Source organism: Strongylocentrotus purpuratus, unplaced genomic scaffold, assembly GCF_000002235.5.
Source record: "Strongylocentrotus purpuratus isolate Spur 01 unplaced genomic scaffold, Spur_5.0 spur5_scaffold_7, whole genome shotgun sequence".
Taxonomy (NCBI): Eukaryota; Metazoa; Echinodermata; class Echinoidea; order Camarodonta; family Strongylocentrotidae; genus Strongylocentrotus; species Strongylocentrotus purpuratus.
In genome coordinates, this window is record NW_022145613.1 from 9,699,482 (window position 1) to 9,720,788 (window position 21,307).

The 21,307-nt window shown below is 40.7% G+C and overlaps 1 protein-coding gene across 1 annotated transcript; it reads right to left on the bottom strand.

The window, feature by feature from the left end:
• Positions 1 to 1,323: 1,323 nt before the first annotated feature.
• On the bottom strand, positions 1,324 to 21,071 carry LOC586781 (adenosine deaminase). The gene is given in 10 exon segments (XM_030974743.1): positions 1,324 to 1,608; positions 2,361 to 2,490; positions 3,065 to 3,162; positions 4,308 to 4,451; positions 6,683 to 6,801; positions 7,359 to 7,490; positions 7,493 to 7,617; positions 15,654 to 15,776; positions 16,525 to 16,582; positions 20,770 to 21,071. Coding segments are annotated over 10 exon segments (1,065 nt in total). The 5' UTR covers positions 20,813 to 21,071; the 3' UTR covers positions 1,324 to 1,515.
• Positions 21,072 to 21,307: the final 236 nt, after the last annotated feature.

Consider the following 21,307-nt stretch of genomic DNA (forward strand, 5'->3'; position numbering starts at 1 on the left):
GGGGGGCTGGTAGCTGTGAGCAATTTGACAATGCGAAGCCTTTCTCTAGCGACGCCCCCGTGCCTGATTATGTATATGGCTAGGAAGTCACCCCTGGGTTATAGTAGAGGCGCATCCACAAAGGAATCAGTACAGCGCGGAGGGAATGAGCAGGATTCTCCGATAGGATTTGTTCAGGCCTTTATAGGAGCCTACTATTTGAAAGGGGGAGGCAAGAACACAATCAGGAAATGGGCATTTTCCGTCTAATTGAGTTATACCAAAATTAGCCTGCTGTAACCCCCCCCCCCCTCCCCTCACCTCCCGAAAAAAAATCCGCTATGGCAGTAGAGTCTTTTAAAGAACGTTGCTTTCTAATCGTTCTTTATTTGAGGTAAAAAGTGTACCACCAAACCATTAACTTGCGTAATATTCATTTTGGAGTCTTATCGTCATATGCAATTGAAAAATTAAAGCTGCTCATACCTATCTTGTGTTAGAAAACATCATTATCATAGTCCTACATAATGACACAACGAGGACATGCTTTAATACGTGAATTGTTTATAGTTATATACTACATTACACATTATCGACAATATAATTATACTGCGGTCCATCTTTGCTATTCCAAACATTTGACTAGTGGCCTCGGTGGTGGCGGCAGTACTGGTGGTGGCAGTGTTGGTGATGGTGGTGGTAGTGATGCTGGTGGTGGTGGCAGCGGCGATGGTGGTGGTAAGGGGATGGACTCAATCTCAGAAACATAAGCTCCCTGTAAGCTCCACAGGGTTCACAGTTTAAGCTATGGTCACAAATCAGAGCAGCGACCGACCGATCAGTAGCCTGCTCGGTCGCTGCTGGAATTAGGCATCGCCCAGCGATTAGGTCGGTGCCCGGGCGGCGACCGCCCAGGCACCGAGCGTATTTTGGGCGGCGAGTGAAAAGTGAGCAGGCACCGCCCAAATTTTAACTCCGCGCTAAAACTTCAGCGGCGACCGAGCGATGCCCTTAAACCGAGCGGTGCCTGGGCGGCCGCCGCTCGGTGGCCGGGCAGCCGCCGGGCAGAATTGGTTAAAAACTCGCCGCTCGGCCGCCGAGCAGTCTACTTTTGGGTTATGTGACCATAGCATAACTCTACAGTTTCTTGTCTGCGGGTGAGGGGGGGGGGGGCGCATTAGCGGAAGTATGTGCATTCAAGAGGATACTCTTTATACCGTTAATTCAGAAAATTAATAAATAATTAATGTAAAGAACATAATTGTCGTACCAATTTAGCTCTGGCAAAATCCGCTCTGGTTTTTTTCTTCACCCGCCCCCCCCCCCCCCCCCCAAAAAAAAATGTCGTAATGGGGCATTGGTTGCAAATGGATTTTAGGATATATTTAGCCGTTTTAGGGTTTGTATTGTGTTGGGTCTCGAGCTAAATTTAAGAAGTCGGTTGTTGTTGGGAATTCATCGTGGATTATTGTCGCCGAACAACTGTCGTACAATCAAATACAGGATAATATACTTTGGAAAGGGTGCATATATAATTTATAAAATATTCTTAAACTTGTCCCTGAGGCTCTGGATTAAGACAGCTTTCTCATCGTCAGGCAGGAAGGTAGCTTGTGCAGTGTTAAGAGTCTGAAAGATAGACAGGGAATTTTCATTAAACCATAATGCAGACCTATAAATCTCTCTCTCTCTCTCTCTCTCTATATATATATATATTAAAAAGCATTTAGTTAACTAGTACTTAGTACAAGCTTAAGCATGAAGAGTTAGTTCACAAATGGAGGATCAAGTGTGAACTACGCATGATTAAGTGTCAACTATGCTTATCCTAGAAAGTTACGATGATTCCGTAACTATTACAGGCAAATTATTATGAAGTAATTCCAATTTATTAATAGATACATTTTGTTTATTCGTTTTGTCAAATATTTACAGAACGTTTTTAACGAAGAGCTTGACCCTTGATAACTCAATGTAGGCCTAATAAATTACTAAGTTAGTAAAGCATTTGACCATGTGGACATTAGAACTTAATATCATACTTGGTTATCTTTAAACAAATAAAAAGATAAATTGTCTTTCCAATTTCTTTTTTTTCCTTCATAAATCGGGGGACACGATCTCTTCACCCCGGGCCTTGGTCAGTGTCATTGTGATAATTTTATTGTCTCGTCCTTCCCAGTGGCTGGCGACGAAAAAAAAGCCGATAAAGTACTATTTCACAACAGGTTATTACAGGTAAGAGCAACCATAACATGCGCTCAGCTTGGGAAGCATGCCACCCCATCCCTAGCGCATGTGTGCCGTTGACAACCCCATACACATTTTGCCCCCCCCCCCCGCCCGCCCTCCCACTGATCGGGCCTTATTATCGCTCTCACCATTAATGCTAGGGCCCTGTCGTCCATGCCGAAATACTTCCGAGCTATACCGAACTCTCGCGAGAGTGTCGTACCAAAGAGCGTCGGGTCGTCTGTATTTATCGATATATTCATGCCTTCACTGAGAAACCTTCAAAAATGGAATGGGAAACGGAAATGTGTAGGTAAACAATTACTTTACAAATTACTTATTAATTCATTCGTTATTTATTGCAATTATTATCATCATCAACATTTCATCATCACTATCAACATCATCATCATCACCACTATCAACATCATGATCATCATCACCATCATCATCATCACTATCAACGTCACCATCATCATCACCACTATCAACATCAACCAAATCAACATTATCATCAGACCAACATCAACATCATCATCATCATTATCATCATCATCACAATCATCATCATCAATATCATCATCATCACCATCATTATCATCACTATTAACATCATCACCAACACCACCACGTGACCATCATTCGAATAATCCAAATACCCTCTTCTTTTTCTCCTCCTTCTTCCCAATTTTGTCTCGAAACACAACCCCCCCCCCCCCCCTCAATGAACCGTACTCGGTTCAAGTAAATAAATTATGTATGATACCGTATAATTTTTTAAGGAATATTAATCACTGTTTACCGTTTTAGAAAAAAGTATATTAGCATTAAGTCCGTATAAAATGCTTTGTACCTCTTAGCGCAATGCTTGTCGAAATCATCTTCCAGAGCTCCTGTTCGTGTACTTGAAGTTGGACACAGCTCAAAGTGAATGGACTTATCCTTAGCAAGCTAACGACAAAAACAACATTTACATGTAGTCAATGTTGGAAGGAAAAAAAAAAAAAAAAAAAAAAAAAAACTCTCAATATTGTGGGTTCCTAGGAGGAATTTGATAACATTGGAAAATTTATCCAATATTACAAATAATAACAATAATAGTAATAATGATAATGAAGATGATGATGACACTGACAACAACAAAAATAACAGTTATAATAAATGATGATGATGATAACAACAACAATAGTAATTATAACTATAATAATAATAATAATAATAATAATAGTAATAATAATAATAATAATAATGAAGACAATCACAATAATGATAATACTACTACTAATACTCATAATACTGCTGCTAATAATAATCATAGTAATTATGGCCACTTTATATAGCGTTCATATCCGTTAATATGCAGTAACGCTAATCCCATGGTTATAGCCGAGCCGGCAAAGTGACCAGCGCTCAAGCACATCTGGTACCCATTTATACTTTGGTGGAGAGTAGCAAATGTAGATTTACGTTTTGCCAAAGGACATTATAACACCAAGCTGGGATTTGAACCCCGTACCTTGTGATCTACAGTCAGGTGGTGTATCCACTAGTCAGACCAATTTTAACGCCCAACAGATCTCACGTAATATACACAACCTCAACTAACCATTAAAAAAAAAACCGCCCCAGGGAAAATTCATCATAATTTCTCACGTGCCCCATGAATAAACTCTGTTATACACGTTACGTCATTTCGATTACGCCATCACTGGCGCTAATTAAGTTTATGAAGGCAATTTTAGTCCATGCGCTCAAAATTCAACTGATTTCTTTATATTGTTCACTTTGCATTTACGTTTTGTACGATATCACTTTCAGCAAAAATGATGCCTCGTGTGCAATACTCGTTTCTATAACTTCACTTCAACATGTTATTTTTTTAAACGTACATATATATAGGTTGTTCTTTGGCCGTGGTTTTTGAAGCTCTTTCAAATATGAAACGGTGAACGAGTTTATAATTGTAATGATAACATAACGCTTGGTTCACAGTTCTGTATCCTATAACATGGAGCTAAGGAGTTACGGACCAGTGTTGCCCGCAGTTATTCATATTTGAATGGGCCTGTACTGGTCAAGCGTGAACGCGCATTTACCTGCACGACGCTCTCATCGTCGAAGACGTGATAACCGTGACCGATCCGTTCAGCATGGAGGACTTCGATGGCGTCCCGTACATTGCGTGCTGGTCCCGTCTCGCCGGCATGACATGTACGGTGAATGCTAGCAGCTTCAGCCCCCTGCGAGATTCATGGGTTATACACCGGTCATCATCCGGTCATATCTCTGTCATACCTCAGTCATACCTCAGTCATATCGGTAAGACCGACACCAGACCAACCGTATCCGGACACCTACCCCCTGGACATCCACCCCCGGATAACCACCACCAGTCAAATACCCCCTATATGACAACTACCCCCTAGGGCAACCACCCTCTAGGACGACTACCCCCCAGGACGACTACCCCCGGACAACCACCCCCAGACAACTACCCCCTAGGACAATTACCCTCAGGACAACTAACCCCCGGACAACTTCCCCCTAGGAAATTTGTCCGGGGGGTAGTAATCCTATACGATGGTTGTCGTAGGGGTAGTTGTCTGGGTGGTAGTTGTCCAGGGGTTAGTTGTCCGGGGGTAGTTGTCCTCGGGGGTAGTTGTCTGGGGTAGTTTTCCGGGGGTAATTGTCCTGGGGGTAGTAGTCCTAGAGGGTGCGGTTGCCCTAGGGGGTAGTTGTCCTTGGGGGTAGTTGACTTGGGGTGGTTATCCGGGGGCTGGATGTCCAGGGGGGTAGGTGTTCTAGAACCCAGACCGACAGCACATCGAACAAGGGTTACATTACTATACGACGAATGACAAAGAATCGGTCGGTTCGGAGATGGTTTGACTATGGACCTATTACGAATGAACATTCATCGTTTTCTTAACGAATTCATTGTGATTGTCTTCGTCAATGTCGTCTCAATAACATTCCGTACATGTTTCTTGACTTTGATCTCATGAGGGTCACCGCCAATAAGCCGGGACAGAATCAAGATAGTGATTTTAAACATGTTAATATACATGCGCAGAAGATAATAAATCGCTTAAATCATGGGAAATCGATGTGCAGTTCTGGTTAATAATTGGAAATTGTTGTTCCATGTACTGTGTTCTATTTTTGAAAAACATGTTGATATTACCAGGTAGGTTATATTTGATTTGTTTGTGATTTAAAATCCCTTTTCCCCAATTTCCTCATAATATTCCAGAATTACAACGCATAGGGCTTATAAAGATCATGGCCCTCGAATTGTTTTATAAGGTCATTGGTGCGTGCAATAGTGTGCGAATCAGTAATAATAAATTTCATATCACCAAAATCGTCTGCTTTTCAACTTTGCTGCTCCCCATTGGTAATGTTTTTATTAAAGACACACTCTTACAGACCACACCATCCAAACAAAACCCAAGAGAACGAAACTGCTCCTTTGTCAATGACCGAAAATGCTTACGCAGTCGTTATTGTTAAAACAGCTGAATGTTCTCATTAAGATGCACATAATCAGAAGGCGGTGATCCATCATAGGATCAAAGAAAGAATCACGTTGAATGTCCATCCGTAATAGGTCCATGGTTTGACGGTGTGACCGACGTATCACACCGATAAGACTGACCACATAGCAAACAAGAATTTGCATTACAACAAATGGTCAAGAATTATAGATCGGGGTGGAGTCAGTTGGACGGAGTGACAGTGGTATGGACACACATGAGACCGACATGAGACCGAAAATACCTAACAAAACCAAGAATTTAATAACCCCTGAATAGTCAAGAATCTGATGATAAGTGGTTGGTTTGGTAGTTTGACTAAGGTGGTACTCACCCCGTCAAATCGAATCCAAATCGACTGATTCTTGGCCATTTCTTATAATTTATTTTGCAGGCCTGGGGGGTGTTTCACAAAGATCCTAAGTTGAACTTATCTCTAAGTTGGACTTAACAATTATGGAAAGCCGTTAGCATCTTTGAAAATATTTTGTTAAATTTATTTTAAAGGCATAACAATGTTGATTCAAATCATTCGTATTTTCTATTATCATGCAATGTTTCATTTTATGAAAAGTCTAAAATACTGGAGTTTTTGCTTTTGAATATATTTTATTTTGAGGCTACGAATGGCTCTCCATAATTTCTAAGTCCAACTTTGAGTTAAGTTTGACCTAAAATCTTTGTGAAACACCCCCCTGTTGTCGTTCCCGTCGGTGTGACTGGGGTTTAAGTGGTTTCATCACTTTCGTTTATTTCGAGTTCATGTTACATTCCATTATAATATATGCTACCATACGTCGCACTATCATTGATTAGATAAATGACACAATACAATAGAGAAAGCGATATGAAGAGCCAGAGATAGATATATAGAGAGGGAGGGGGTAGAAAAGGAGAGAAAGGTGGAGAGAATAAAATGAACTAAGTGGATTTACCTTGAAAGCGTTAATATGCTGCGAGTAGAGTTCCAGCATTTCATTGTTTGCTAGATCAACACCAACGACCGTATCGTTTTTGAACTCTTTGCACAATTGAAGTACTTCAGCAGACCATTCTAAGAAGGAGAAGGAGAGGGAGAGAGAGAGAAAGAGAGAGAAAGGGAGAGCGATAGTAAGAAGAGAGAGAGAGAGAGAGGGTGAGAAAGAGGCAGAGAGAGAGAGAGAGAGAGAGCGCGGAGGCGAGATAATTCATTTTCTAAATATCTTATCATGGTTAATACAGAATATCCCATTCCATTAAATACAAAATAATTAAAGTCATACTTAAATGGCATAGTTGATTCTAAGCTGGCCATTCTTGTTCAAGAATAACGTCTCTAACATTGTTAAAGGTATAGACCAGTTCTGGTCAAGCGATTGCATTGTGAAAGAAACGTTGTGGAATCGATCAGAAAAGGTTGATCATCTAGCATATAAGTATTGGTGTGTATTGGCGATTTCCCGGCAAAATTTGTATCATCACTTATTAGTCGAAACATATACTTTTACATGATTGATAAATAACAGCTTCCATTTCATTTTTTGAGAGGGGGCTTTTCTAAAACTGGTCTATACCTTTAACGTATATGCATGTCCGATTATCATGACGTGTGTTTTCGGTGTGGAACCTTACCTGGTTTGTCACGAATCATGCATAACACCGTTCGGGCCGTTATGCCGAAGTCTTTCGCTCCTTCTCGGATACCTTCGTTGACTGCTCGGACGACGTCACGGGGTGTCACGTCGCCTTCGGGTACTTGAAAAAATTGTTTACTCTAGGTAAGTTGGATAAGAGGTGGGGGCTGTAGCGAGCCTCGAAATAGACCGCTCCTTCATTAGACAAGTCCTCACACAGCTCATAGCTGATACGCTTTATTGCTTCGAGGCTCCCTCTGGAAAAAGAACATCACAATGTTTGAAGAATCCTTCCAGATTTTAATCAATAGTGTCTCCTTGCGTTAATCGACCCTTGTTTGCTCCCAAAAATGCAGATGGTTTCAAACAAGCTTCTTTTTAATGTATGGTAAATATACTGACGGATTGAAATAACGTGATCACAAAGACTCTCAAGAAATTAACTTAGGGACAATTTCAAGACGCTGTGGTATCAGCTGTTGGCGTGTTCGGCTTATGTAAAATGGAATTGTAATGGTCGCACATTTCAATCTGAGACACACAAGACTGTTGACAGGATAATGTTGATGTTTTGAAAGACTTTGCGATAGTGTGTTTACGGTTGCATACAGGGGGGTTCAACTCCGCTTCTGCATCCGTCTAGCCATGGGGAGATTTTGGAGGGTCAAAAGTGCACACTGCTTCCACTTTTCATGTATTAGCCTATGAAGACGACAATTTTTTAGTGCACCAGCGAAATGGGATATTGGACTGCGCGTAGCGCGCAAAATATTTAAATTAAAATTGGAATATTCATGAGCTCTTTTCCACTTATTAGCATATTATCGCAATGAAAAAAGACAATGCGCATGCGTTACTATATCGACATAATCGGGTCGGATAAGTGTAGAACAAAGGTCATGCAGAGTTGAGGAGGTGTGTGTGTTGGGGAGGGGGGGGGGGGGTAATAAACTTTTAAATGGTTGACTTAGTTGGGGCCACAAACTTCACTGTCACCAGGATGGAAAGTACATTTTAATTATTATTATTACTATTATTATTATTATTACATTAAAAAAAATTCAGTTCAGTTAAAAGGCAAAAATAATGACCCCGTTTCACTGTGGTACCTCAATTCATTTTTTACCTCTTTTTTTTTGTTTGTTTATTAATTTAAATATTTTTTAAATCAGAAAAAACTGCACTGATCATTTAGCCGACTTAACAAGTAATATATAAATATTTTTAGTGTCCAAATAATGAATCATTCTCACCTCAACTTCAATGTTCTTCATATTGTGCCCCATCCCCAATGAAATTTAAATTTTTGCATTCGTCGCCACTGATTTGTTTGAAATTTGCCCCCCCCCCCCCCCCCGCTAACAGTAACATTTTCAATACAGGGACCCCTTCCAATATTGACATTTCCATAGGCTCTATTAACCTCCTTCCCCCATCCACACCCCAATTACCTATGCTTTCATCATTTTGGCATCGACTTATTCTTTATTTACCCCCCCCCCTCATCTTTATTGTAAACCATTTTTTATACTGTATTTATACATTAGTCTTGCCCACTCTCTTGTTACATTTCCGCTTTCTCTCTCATTAGGAAAGATGGTTAAATCTATCTCGCTGATACCAGATATACACAAACATCAAAAGGTCGAACACCATACTCAATTCTACACAAGACTGCATCAGACCCCATCTCACCTCAGTCATACAGCATTATCATTACAGAGTGCCTACATCATCATAATCACCAGCATCATCACATATATTTCACAAAATAAGAAAATGAAAAGAACAGAATTAAGCAGTATCAACTAATTTATCAACATTTATGAACTCATTTATGAACATATTTTGTTTCTATAAAGGTCTTTTTAAATCCAACATGACATCAACAAAAGGATGACAAATGGATGTGGGGGGGGGGGGGGCACTGTCTCTTGAATTCAAAGTTTTCAGTTGTAAAAGTTTACTGTAGATTTTGAAAAAAATATTCAATAATATCAACATGCTATTTTATTATGTAAAGAACAGGTATATACTGAGTTTTATGAGTAATTTATCTTACATTGGACATTATTATTGTTGTTTTTACTACTACCTGTATTATCATTATTATTACTACTATTATCATGATCATTGTCATTATTGTTACTATTAGTTGGAATATTTTTGTTTTACCCCAATTTATGGAATTATTTTAAAAATAATTTGAAATTAAGATCTGAGAATGTATACTATAATCTAAATCTATTATTTTTAAATTATTTTTTAAATAATTCCATAAATTGGGGTAAAACAAAAATATTCAAACTTTATGAGCGACAGTGTATAATTATATTACTACAGTATTACTATTGAACTACATCATTTTATACCCCCCCCCCCCCTTCAATTTACTATCCAGTTCAGCATCCCTAATATTTTTGTCAGAACTTGACTTCAGATTAAATATCAAAAAACTATATTAAATGTACACGCATTTAAAAGAAGATATGATTACTTTCATGATCCTCGATATATCTTCTTCTTATTCTTCTGGTAATCTTCAAAAGGCGTTGTAGCCTATCACGAAGATGAACTAATATTAAAGATTACAAGTGGTGTGAGGAAGACAGACTGTTTTTAAGTGGGATAAGGAGAGTAGATGCCTCAGAAGTAGTCCCTGGCAGCTGGACTGTCAGCATGCACTATATTTGCTGGAAGTCAGTTCCATTAACTTTGGGACAGTGTTGGGCAAATACAAACTTGTCTATGTCGCTTCTGGCTTGGTGCAACTGGAGGGTCATGTCATGGTACTTCCTGCTCGTGATTTGTTAAAGCCCGTCTGTACTAGTTTGGCCAGGGGGATTAGACCACCCTGCAAGGTCACTGACAGGTGGTTATCTCATCACATCAGCTCTCAATTAATATAAGAAAAGTAGCTATAAGTAGTGCAGTGGGGAAATTTTCAAGGGAGAGTGGAGAGACCATTGACTATCTGGTGCACCATTCCCAGTCTTCTTGCAGAGTGCCTTGTAGTTGTAGATATAGTAGGCAACTAAAAGGTGCTGATCATCTCAGTCAAACTGCTGGTTCTCTTGTGGTCCCCATTGTGAAGTAGCATCCTGGACATCTGAGATGTTGTAGGGATCCCAGACACCGGAACAGTTCTCAAGATGAGGGTAGACAAGGCACTTGTACCAAAGAAGCCTGAGAATCAAACCTTCTGCATGGGACAACCTGCATACATGTAATAAAAACAAAAGAGAGGAGAAATCAAATAAGATTAAAACTGCTGCATTATATTGGATTTTCAAAAATAGTACCTCCCCAGTCCCCACTTTTTTTAGGTCTTGCATTTTAATTTTATTAAAAAATGATAAACTTATGTCTATCTGATAGGGCCTTTTTTGAAGAGAAGAGTAAAGGTTTAAATGTATTACCAATTATTTTAAAAGTAATTTCCAATTTATTTTAAGTTATTATTTGCTAGACTTTTGTGAACAAAAGTTTGTTAGATATCATGTAATATTTAGGAAAAAATACCTTTGAGTACGTCTTTTAATATGCTGAGAGAATAAACTGTAGCAACACCATAGTTTGTCACCTAAATAAAAAGCTAGAGAATAAATGAGAATTACAAGATATAATGCAACACAAGATGACAGTTCCCAAATCTTTGTATATAGTCCAAGTCGAGTGTGGTGTTCGCATGGGCTTAGATTATACAGCCTGAATATTTTCGAACTTCATACAAACATACCTTGCCAAAGTTCAACTTAGGTCTTAGGTGTCCTGTTCCTGATTAGATACATTTGTTGATCAGGTCCTGGTGCTCTTTGTTGCACTTCTGTGATCATTATCTGCTTCTTTGTTCCATAGCATCTACAATTAAAAGAAAACAGAAACTTAGTAAGGTTCCTGCTAATATCAAATGCATGCATTAGTTATCAGTTTATAACTTTGTTCATGTCCTTTAGAGAAAGAAATATCCATGTCATATGTAGGGTTGGATCCAGAATTCTCACCAACATAAAACTAAGGAGTGGCATAAAATCCTGAAAATAAACTAATTATGTCAAACAAGGCACAATGACATAACTAAGACGAAATCAGGGAAGTGGGAGGTGGGGAGGGGGGGGGGGGGTACACCTTTTTTGTTTTGTTTTTGTTGTTGTTGGTAGATCTAGCCTAGATCTACATTCAAACTAAGCTGAATCTGGACCTGGATCACAATAATGACACATGTGCACGACTAGTCTAGTGGATCAAAAACGAGCCTAGACCCATGGCTTTGGAAGTCTTTGCTATGACATAACACAAGCTATAGATCTGATCTAATTGCCTATTTTTAATATTATTAGGTGGTTCTGGACCTAAATCTAGACCCGTCCCTATGGCTATGCCACATCTTAAAAAGGGGGCACAGAATGATTGTGCACCCGCCCCCCCCCCCCCCTCCATAACTTCCACATTGATCCACCTAGAGGAAGTCTAGGTCTACATCAGGCATTTATTTAGTCTTTTTTTGTTAGAGTAAATTAGGCCTAGATCTAGGCCTAGATCTATACTAGATGCGGGGTTAAATGCTGTTTAGGTCTAGACTTCTATAGACTTCTAGATCTACTTAAGACAGTGCAACTGCTAGATCTAGACTCTAGCCTAGGCCTGCTTAGCCCGAATTTTTCTGTCTCTTTCGTTCATTAGCCTGTGATTTGGGTAGGGTCGGCTAAAGAGAGAGCCGACCCTACCCAAATCAGAGGCTAACGAACGAAAGAGACAGAAAATTCAGGCTAGAATATGCTATGAATACTAGTCTAGATCTAGGCTTTACTGTAACATTAACACACTGTAAAGTCATAGCCGCGCCAGCTAGCTCAGGAAACGCAGTCGCTTCTTGGTGTTACAGCCGGCTAGCACCGGCGGATTGAAAATCAGATTCCGCTCGACGAGATCTCATCGGCTTGGACTAGCAATGAGCCATTTGCGCAGTCTACAACAGGTCCACATCTACGACCGATTACTATCGTTAATCAAGCTAAGAACTGAACTTAAAATTATGAGATGTGCTCTAATGAAATAACCTACGGTAAAATCCCGATTGTTTCTAAATAAAAATATTACCGTCGATGACTTAAATTAGAGTTCATTCAATCAGTTAATAGACCTATTCTTTGGTCAGAAGAAAGAAAAGAGGATGGGGTAGGGCGTTAACCGGGTTATACGTTGTGACAATGCGGAGAGCCGCTCACTGCAATGACGAACACATCACAATAATTTTAGAGACCTTCAAACAAAATGAATCTTTACTTACTTTTCTTGATATCATAGGGTATCACTTCGATGTCAATGTTCGCCTGAAGATTTTCTGCTTCACTGAGATGTACCTGACAAACTTCTATTATAATAGAAAATCACTTAAAAGAAAAATGTTTCATTGTTCGTATTGAATAACTTGAAAGTTGCAGTTCATACAACCGCCATTTTCGTGCTCAAATCGTAGGGAATTCTGGGAATGAAAAAAATGATTTATGCATGACCTAATACATAAAACATTTTGTCGATGGCCAATCAACAAACAGTAGTTGGCGTATTTTTTACGTCATTGCTCATGAATATTCATTGACCCTCCAAAACCGTCGTTCAAATCGGACAAAACCCCCATAATGCATCCAATGCAAAACCTATGAAATGTCAAAGGTCAAGATTTTAGTTGGCCCTCTAGTCCTCCTACGGAGGACATACTGTGTATGATCGAATCTCTTTGGTTGCATATCACCAAATGCCAAACTTGGTGCGCCATTTGCATTGCGCTATTGTCAATTCCAGGGCGCGTACGCAGGATTTTTTTCAAGGGGGGGGTTTAACATTTATAAATCGGTCCGAAAATTTCGCAACGACTCAGCCAGCCGCTGAATAAGCGGGTGGGGGGGGGGGGGGGGGGGGGGGGGGGGGGGGGGGGGGTGGGGGTAAGAGGACACATTTTTTTTTTTTTTGGTCAAAAAAAATCGCAACGACTCAACCGACCGCTGAATAAGCGGGGGGGGGGGGGGGGGGGGGGGGGGGGGGGGGTAAAGAGGACACTTTTTTTTTTTTTTTTTGGTCTCGAAATTTGGAAATTTGACATTTTTGTCCGTTGGGGGGGGGGTAAGGTCACCTTTTTTAGGTCGGCCATGGGAATAATTTTTTTTTTTTTTTTTTTTTTTTAAAATAATTAAAAAAAAAAAAAAAAAAAAAAAAAAAAAAAAAAAAAATCCAAAAGGGGGGGGGGGGGGGGGGGGGGGGGGGGGGGGGGGGGGGGGGGGGGGGGGTTTTAGGTTTTTTTTAGGGGGGTTTACACATAAAAAATTTCCAAAGGGGGGGTGTTTAACCCCCAAACCCCCCCCCCCCTGCGTACGCGCCTGGTCAATTCAACCTTATGAAGTACACTAGCGCATGCATACGTCAGTGATTCGATAAACTGTTTGTATCGTTCACTAGGATCCACCGTTAGTAATATAGGGTCATTTTCACATAATGGGCAGCGCCCGTAGCCAGGATTTCATTTTAGGGGGGGCGGTAGTGAGCACGCGAAGCGTGTAAATCACTTAAAGAGCGCGCGTAGCGCGCTCCCTAGGGGGGTGGGTGCAGGGAGGGTGCCGCGAAGCGCGGAAGCTTTGAAAGAAGACGATTCTTGTACCTTTCTCGACTCATAATCCTTGTCTGAATTCAGTCCGCCCCCATGCGCATAGCGCGGAAGCTTTGACGTATTATTAGACAAAGACGATGATTCGTTGTACCTTTCTCGACCATAATCCTTGTCTGAATTTAGTCCGCCCCTCATGCGCATAGCGCGGAAGCTTTGACGTATTATTAGACAAAGACGATGATTCGTTGTACCTTTCTACCCATAATCCTTATCTGATTCAGTTTCCTCCCCTCCCGCGCAAAGCGCGGAAACTTTGAAGTTTCATTAAATTATTAGAGGAAAGAAGACGACTCGAAGTACCGTTCTCGACTCTTAATCCTTGTCTGAATCCAGTCCCCCCCCCCTCTCCTGCGCGAAGCTTTGACGTATTATTAGACAAAGAAGACGATCGTCAGTGTACCTTTCCCGACCCTTAATCCTATCTGTATTCAGTTCCCATCTTTCGAAGCGCGGAAGCTTTGACGTTTCATTAAATATTAGAGAAAGAAGACGATTCGTTGTTCCGTTCTCGACTAGTAATCCTTAATTTGAACTCAATTTCCCCTTTACGCGCGAAGCGCGGAAGCTTTGAAGTTTTATCAAATTATTAGAGAAAGAAGACGATCCGTTGTACCGTTCTCGACTCTTTTTCCCTTTTCTTTCTACGTCCTCTTCCTTTTTTTCTTCTCTTTCTCTCTCTTTTTTTTTTTGGCCGGCGTTTTGGGGGGGGGGGGGGGCGACCGCCCCCACCGCCCCCACCCCCTGGCTACGCGTACACAGTCCTTTGTCAGGAAAATGGCGCCTTGTCTTTAACGGACATTATTGCCAAAGTGAGAACAAAAGTGAAAACAGATAATTAAAACAAATTATAAACACAAGTTGCAGTTGGAGGCTATGAGGGCACTGAGTTTATTTGATTAGCCTATACAACTACAATTATCACCATAGCAATTCAAGAAGCCTCTTCGGAATTAGTGGAAACCGCTTTCTGCAAGTGTCACTCGATTTGAAATCTGCTGGTTTATCTCTCTCTCTTACACTCTCTCTCACTCTCTCTCTTTCCCTCTCTCTCTCTCTCTCTCTCTCTCTTTGCGTCAGTTCATCTAGATCTTCACGAGACAGCAGTTCAGGTTTACTATTTTGAAAGACGATGATGCAACAACGTGGGTCCAAATGGCGGGTTTGTGATGTGTTTGTGCGAGTGTGGTGTGTTTGTGCGAGTGCGCGCGCATGTGAGCACGTGTGTCCGTGCGGGGGCATTGCTTTTAATCTGCCCCAAATTCCCGTAATTGTTTCCTTGTTGTATAAATAGTTTTTGTTTACTAGGGGTAGTCCATGACAAATATATATATATATATATATATATATCCGACTACACCTTCCGCATTTGAATTTTTTCTTAATTACATTTACAAATTAACTTTCTTTGATCATTCTACTTTTGAATGTATGTATTTTACCCTAAATGGAAATATTTTATATCTGTTTGTATAATTTGCGTTTGTTGAATAAAGTTAAATTTCAAAAGGGAAATTGAAATTATGAATATATATGTTTCAGTTTCGCCAGAGGAAAATGTAAAACAGTAGACAGTGTCTACCACTGTAACATGTCACCCAGGCCCCACATACTATAGGCTTATATACTTACATGAAAACTGGCATATATCTTTCAAACTGAGATAAGAATGTGCTCAGATCTCCCGATTTCCATTCCACCAGCTCTCTTTCAAGCTCCGTCAAAGATGAGCACCCAACACTAATATCACGCTTCCTGTAACCATGGAAATGAGAAAACAATTAACCATGGTGCCTCGATCGGATGAGGTGGCAAATTGATATCAAATATGAACTAAATATTTTTTTTAAAAATCGAATCAGATTATGATTATTTACGTCCGGGGACCGATCTTTTAAACGTCACCATCCGAAAGACGTGACTCAGTTTCGAACCTGCGTCCTCGGCTGAATGTTTGTAACTTCCATTGTTAAATGTGCAATGGGAATGATGCTTATTGACGTCATGACGCTTCGAAGCCCGTTGCACACGAAGCGTTATTTCGATTACGCTACAACCTGCGCTAATCGAAGCTGTGAAAGCGAATTGCCCATTACACACCAGGAATTCAATGTAACGTTTGAACTTGTTAATTTTGCCCTCACTTTAGTACAGATTTCACCCTCAAATAGCGCGTCAAAGACACCACAAGGTAAGGCGCTGATGCAGTGCTATGTCGGGCAAAAATCGACTAGTGTGTAACGGGTACTTATGAGCGTAACGTCACTTTTACATTATCCTGACTTTTCTCTCAGTGTATACGGTCACAGTTTCGTATTAATAGGGACTTTTTGATTTGCACGACGAAAACGTGGACTGCGACGTGTGACATCCAGGGGCACTGGCAGTGACGTCACATTGCCTTAAAGGGGTGTCACACGAGCAGTCCACGTTCTCGTCGTGCAAATCTAAAAGTCCCTATTATTCTCGAAAAGAAGGGTTCTGTGTAATGAGCAATACTTACTGTGCAATCTCCCAGATAGTGGATGGTCGAATGGCTCCATCTAGATGGAGGTGAATCTCTACCGCAATTAAAGGAAAATTGTTGATTTAAAAAAATATATAAAACTCCATAATTATTCTTTGTACTACCAGCCTATCAATAGATATTAAAGATAAATTTGAGTTCTCTCCATGCGATTGCATTGTGAAAGAAACGGTGTGGAATCGATCAGAAAAGGCTGATCATCTGGCATATAGTATGTGTGTGTGTATGGCAAGGTTCTAGAATCAAAATGATGGCCAAGTCTTGGTAAAGTAACAAGCACTGTACACAGAAGGATGTATATGGGTCTACACGAACACGTGGCGTAAAAATCCGTCCCGATTTTTACGATGTTACATGACATTTTTAGAATATGAAGGCATTTGAAGAGCCATACTTTACAGGGAACATGTTTTATGATGTTCTTCCACCCTTGCATGATAACAATGCTAACGCTCACAAATTATTTTCACCTCTTCCAAGAACTCAACCTTCTCTTTAAATGAATGGCTACATCCCAAGTTAATCCCGACGGCATGGGAGAGGAAGAATCGATTCCAACTTTCTGTAGGCATGGTCCCATGATCCCGATGTCACATGACTCACATGACAACCTACTGTTCTCACTCCCCACGGAAATAACAAGCTCGTCTTATTACTTCTTTTTTTTCTTGATCAGGAAACTTGTATGCACTTGCATGTCATTCACTGATCTAAGCATATCAGGAGCTCTTGTAGCGCAGTAGAATATTATACTTAGGGTGGTATTCTCGAAAGCGGACTACTTTAGTCTATGGTTTAATCTACCGACTAAGTATGGAATGCCAATTGTCCATATGAATATGTTTTTGAATAATTTAATCTGTCACTGAATTAAAATAAAATGTAATAACATAATTAATAAACAACAATATAACTGTGATATAATTATGTTATCATAATAATATGGACATAGTAAATTATTCAAAAATATATTTATATGGGACACTTGGCATTCATACTTAGTCGGTGGATTAAACAAGAACTAAATTTAGTCCGCTTTCGAGAATACTGCCATAATGTTGGATAGTTTCTGCGCTATATCAATGTATTATTATTATTATTATATTATTAACCATTGAATTTAGCCAAGTATGCAATGGCAATGGGGAGCATCGATGCAATCAAGCCATAAATGTACAATTTTGTTTGACTCAAATGACCGATTCCAATTTACGGTTTCCATCACGACATCCTTATCATAAAAGACGATGTCACACGAACAATACGTGTTAGCAAACGTCGAGTATGGTGTAAACATTTTTTGTTGTCGTTTGTGGTGCTGTCGATCGCTTCCCCAACATAAGAAAAATGCTCTGTACGGCCATGCATTATGACCCAAGGCATGGGCACACAGAAGATTTGTTTCTGTTGGGACCGGGGGAAAATTCAATGAATTATTGCAAATTTATTGCATTTTCTTTTCTTGTTTTTATTTGTGGGAACTGCCCCCTACCCTATAGCCCCGCTGCGTACAGTCATGGTTCAGGGGCAAAAAATGGCCTGTAACTGTGAGGGGCCCAGGATCAAAACCGTGTCGATGTGCTTTATTAGTGCTCTTTAGTGGGGAATTAATCCTCATTACTGTCATTTATGACTGAAGGGCGTAGGTCCCCTAGTTGATAAACATAGTAGCATACAATGCTTTAGCAGTCACGCAAAACAAAATACTGGCAAATTATTTGTTCAATAAAATCTGAGAATGTATACTATTATCTAGTACTACTATTATCTAGATCTATTAGGAATAAATCATTGTCAAAATAATTCATAAATGGAGGAAAACAATATTTCAACGTTATGAGCGACAGTGTATTTAATAAAAGGATGCACGTCCACACCCCCCAGCCCCCTGCACTACGCATTTACCCTTAAAACAAAACTAAATCACCCTTCATTTGTGCACAAAGAGGTCTGTTTACTAATAATATAGCTCTCAATGAAATCCCTACATAAACAACGAAATCCCCAGAAGCTCACCACGACGTAAAGAGAAAGAGGAAAGAATTAAGTGAAGCAGAAAATAGATGGATCCGGATCGACTGGTGAAGCTAATTCAGGAAATGAAAACCGAGGAAGACTGATCGCTATTTGCTTTCGTGCATGCGTGCTGTCCTCAGCCTTCGAATTCCTGATCCTATGTGCATCGTAAAATTGTATTTTACTGTGGTATTCCTCAATAGACTACCCCCCCCCCCTAACAAACAAAAACATAAACATGTACAAAAAGTAGGGCGAAATTCACAAAAAACGGATCTAAAGCTCACAGGATTGCCCAAATACATTACACCCACCCAGACGCGTACGCAGGGGGGGGGGGGGGGGGGTAGGGTTAACCCCCCCTTTAATTTTTTAATGTGTATGTTTTGAGGAAAATCCCCCCTTTTTTAAGTATGAACAAAAATTGGGCGTAATGGGTGACCCTAAAAAAGCCGACCTTACCCCCCCCCCCCCGCTTATTCAGCGGCTGGCTCAGTCGTTGCGAAATTTTCGGCGTGATTTCAGATTTTAAACCCCCCCCCCCCCTCGAAAAAATCGCGCTGCATCCACCCGGGTGTAATGTATTTGGGCAATCCTGTGAGCTTTTGATCCGTAACAAACTGTTAACCGCCTAGATGACGGGGGGGGGGGGGGGAGGTAGATCGTACAATGCCGGATACGCAACTGATTTAGTCACTTCATAATCCTCTTACTCTTCTAAAACGGGAAAATTGGTAATGGATATACTGTAGCACAGGCGTATTCTAAAAATGTGTGTTTAGGACAAGTATGTCTTTAAAATGTGCGGGGTAAAACTGTCTTTAATTTTTAATGAACTTTGGAATCAGGAATAATGAACTCCTCGATATGTATTCTGGTGAACTTTATAAAGCAGCAGAACAATCATAATCTATGGGTGGGCGTGCGTAGGTTGCATTCATCCTGTAAAAAACAATATTTGATCAGAATTATCATCAAAAGATTATGTTAACATTCCACGTTTGAAGGTAGCCATAGTTCATAGAGAAATAAAGTAAAACTTTGTTAAGTCAATACTGAGCGGATTATTGTACCGTTACGGCAGTCTGACTGCATGCAAAAGCATATAAGGATAAAGCATAATACATCTAGGCGCAGCCTATCAACAGAGACATGTCAGAAGTTTCATCATAATCATTTTTGCATTTCACGCACTTTCAGTAGCCCGGTAAACTTTGACAACTTTATTTTCTTTCCCTGTCAGATATTGTAACACATACCTGTTACACAACCCCCCCCCCCCAAGGACATTATTCTGAATCCGCCCCTGAACATTAAAAGAGGCGTGGTCGCTCAGTGGTAGAGCGGAGGACCCGTGACCGGGAGGTCCCAGGTTCGAAAACAAGTCGATACACTAGTCAGGCGCGGATCCAGCCGATGGCAGGGGAGGGCCCAAAGAGAGGGCCCAATTCGTGAGAAAATATTGAGCGACAGCCAGCCGGTGAATAAGCGGGGGGGGGGGGGGGGGGGGGGGGGGGTAAGGAGCAATATTTTTTTTTTGCCCCGAAAATTTGCAAATCGCTTGAGCATCAGGGGGGGGGGGTGTCTCCAAATAAAGGTAACATTTACCTGTTTTTAACTGTTTTCCCCCACGGGAGCCGCCCCCGCCTCCCCTGGATCCGCCACTGGCGCTATAGTGTCCTATTTGGGTAAGGAATTAATCTCATTATATACCAGTTCCATATAGGAGAGGACTGGTACTGCAGCTTACTTACAATCATACACAGTTACTTAGTAGCCAGGTAAAACGACCAAACTAACCAAACAGGTAAAGTTAAAACACATAATACCATGCAGTGAATTAGGGATGAGAAGACAATCATAATCATACCCATGATCTTTAAAGTCAAACCAGGGAGGTAACTGACATCTCCCTGGTCAAACCAAGGCGCGCCTCCATAGCCGGTACATAAACAGGTAAATCACGCGCATATGGCTAAAATCATCCAACGACGATGGAAAACGCCATTTAATTCAATAACAACATCAACAACAACAACAACAACAAGCATGTAGTTTTATCGAAATCTTAAACCGGCATCTAATGCGATGATAATCTCTTTAAAGTTTAACATATTCAACCAATTATACGAATGTCTTAAGGACTATTGCCGCGGTGCTGTTCTGATAATCGGGATATAATATACATGTAGAATCTTGGCTGACTTACCTTCGGGAAAGTCCGGTCCGTGAACGTTGATTCTGCCATGTTTAGTTTGAATGTTGATCTAGGCCTATTGGGAAAGATTCTCTGGCTCTCGCTTGCTCACGCTCGGCATTATACATGCGCACGTTATGTTATTTCCAACTTTTGATAGCGTTTTCCACGTAGGCCTATTATAGACTCAAAGGTCGAGATGTACGTACTTGCTACAATCTTGTGAACTTATTTGACATTCACGTTCACAGGTAACGTGAAATACTGTCCTGCACTGCCCTGTATTTGCTTATGATAAAAGCCTAGCCAGATTATAAGCACACACATGAGAGCGACGATCGTGGTCTGGGGGGGGGGGGGGGGGGTACTCCTAGCTTGGTCCCTCGAACCAATGACGTACTTGTGGGAGTACGGTGGAGGGAAATAAGGTGTGGAATATGGGGAATACTACCCCCCCCCCCTACAGTGCCAACGGCCCCAAATTAAGAAAAAGAAGAGAAAAAAGAAAGAACGGAATTTTTCACTTTTCGCTTAACCCCCCCCCCC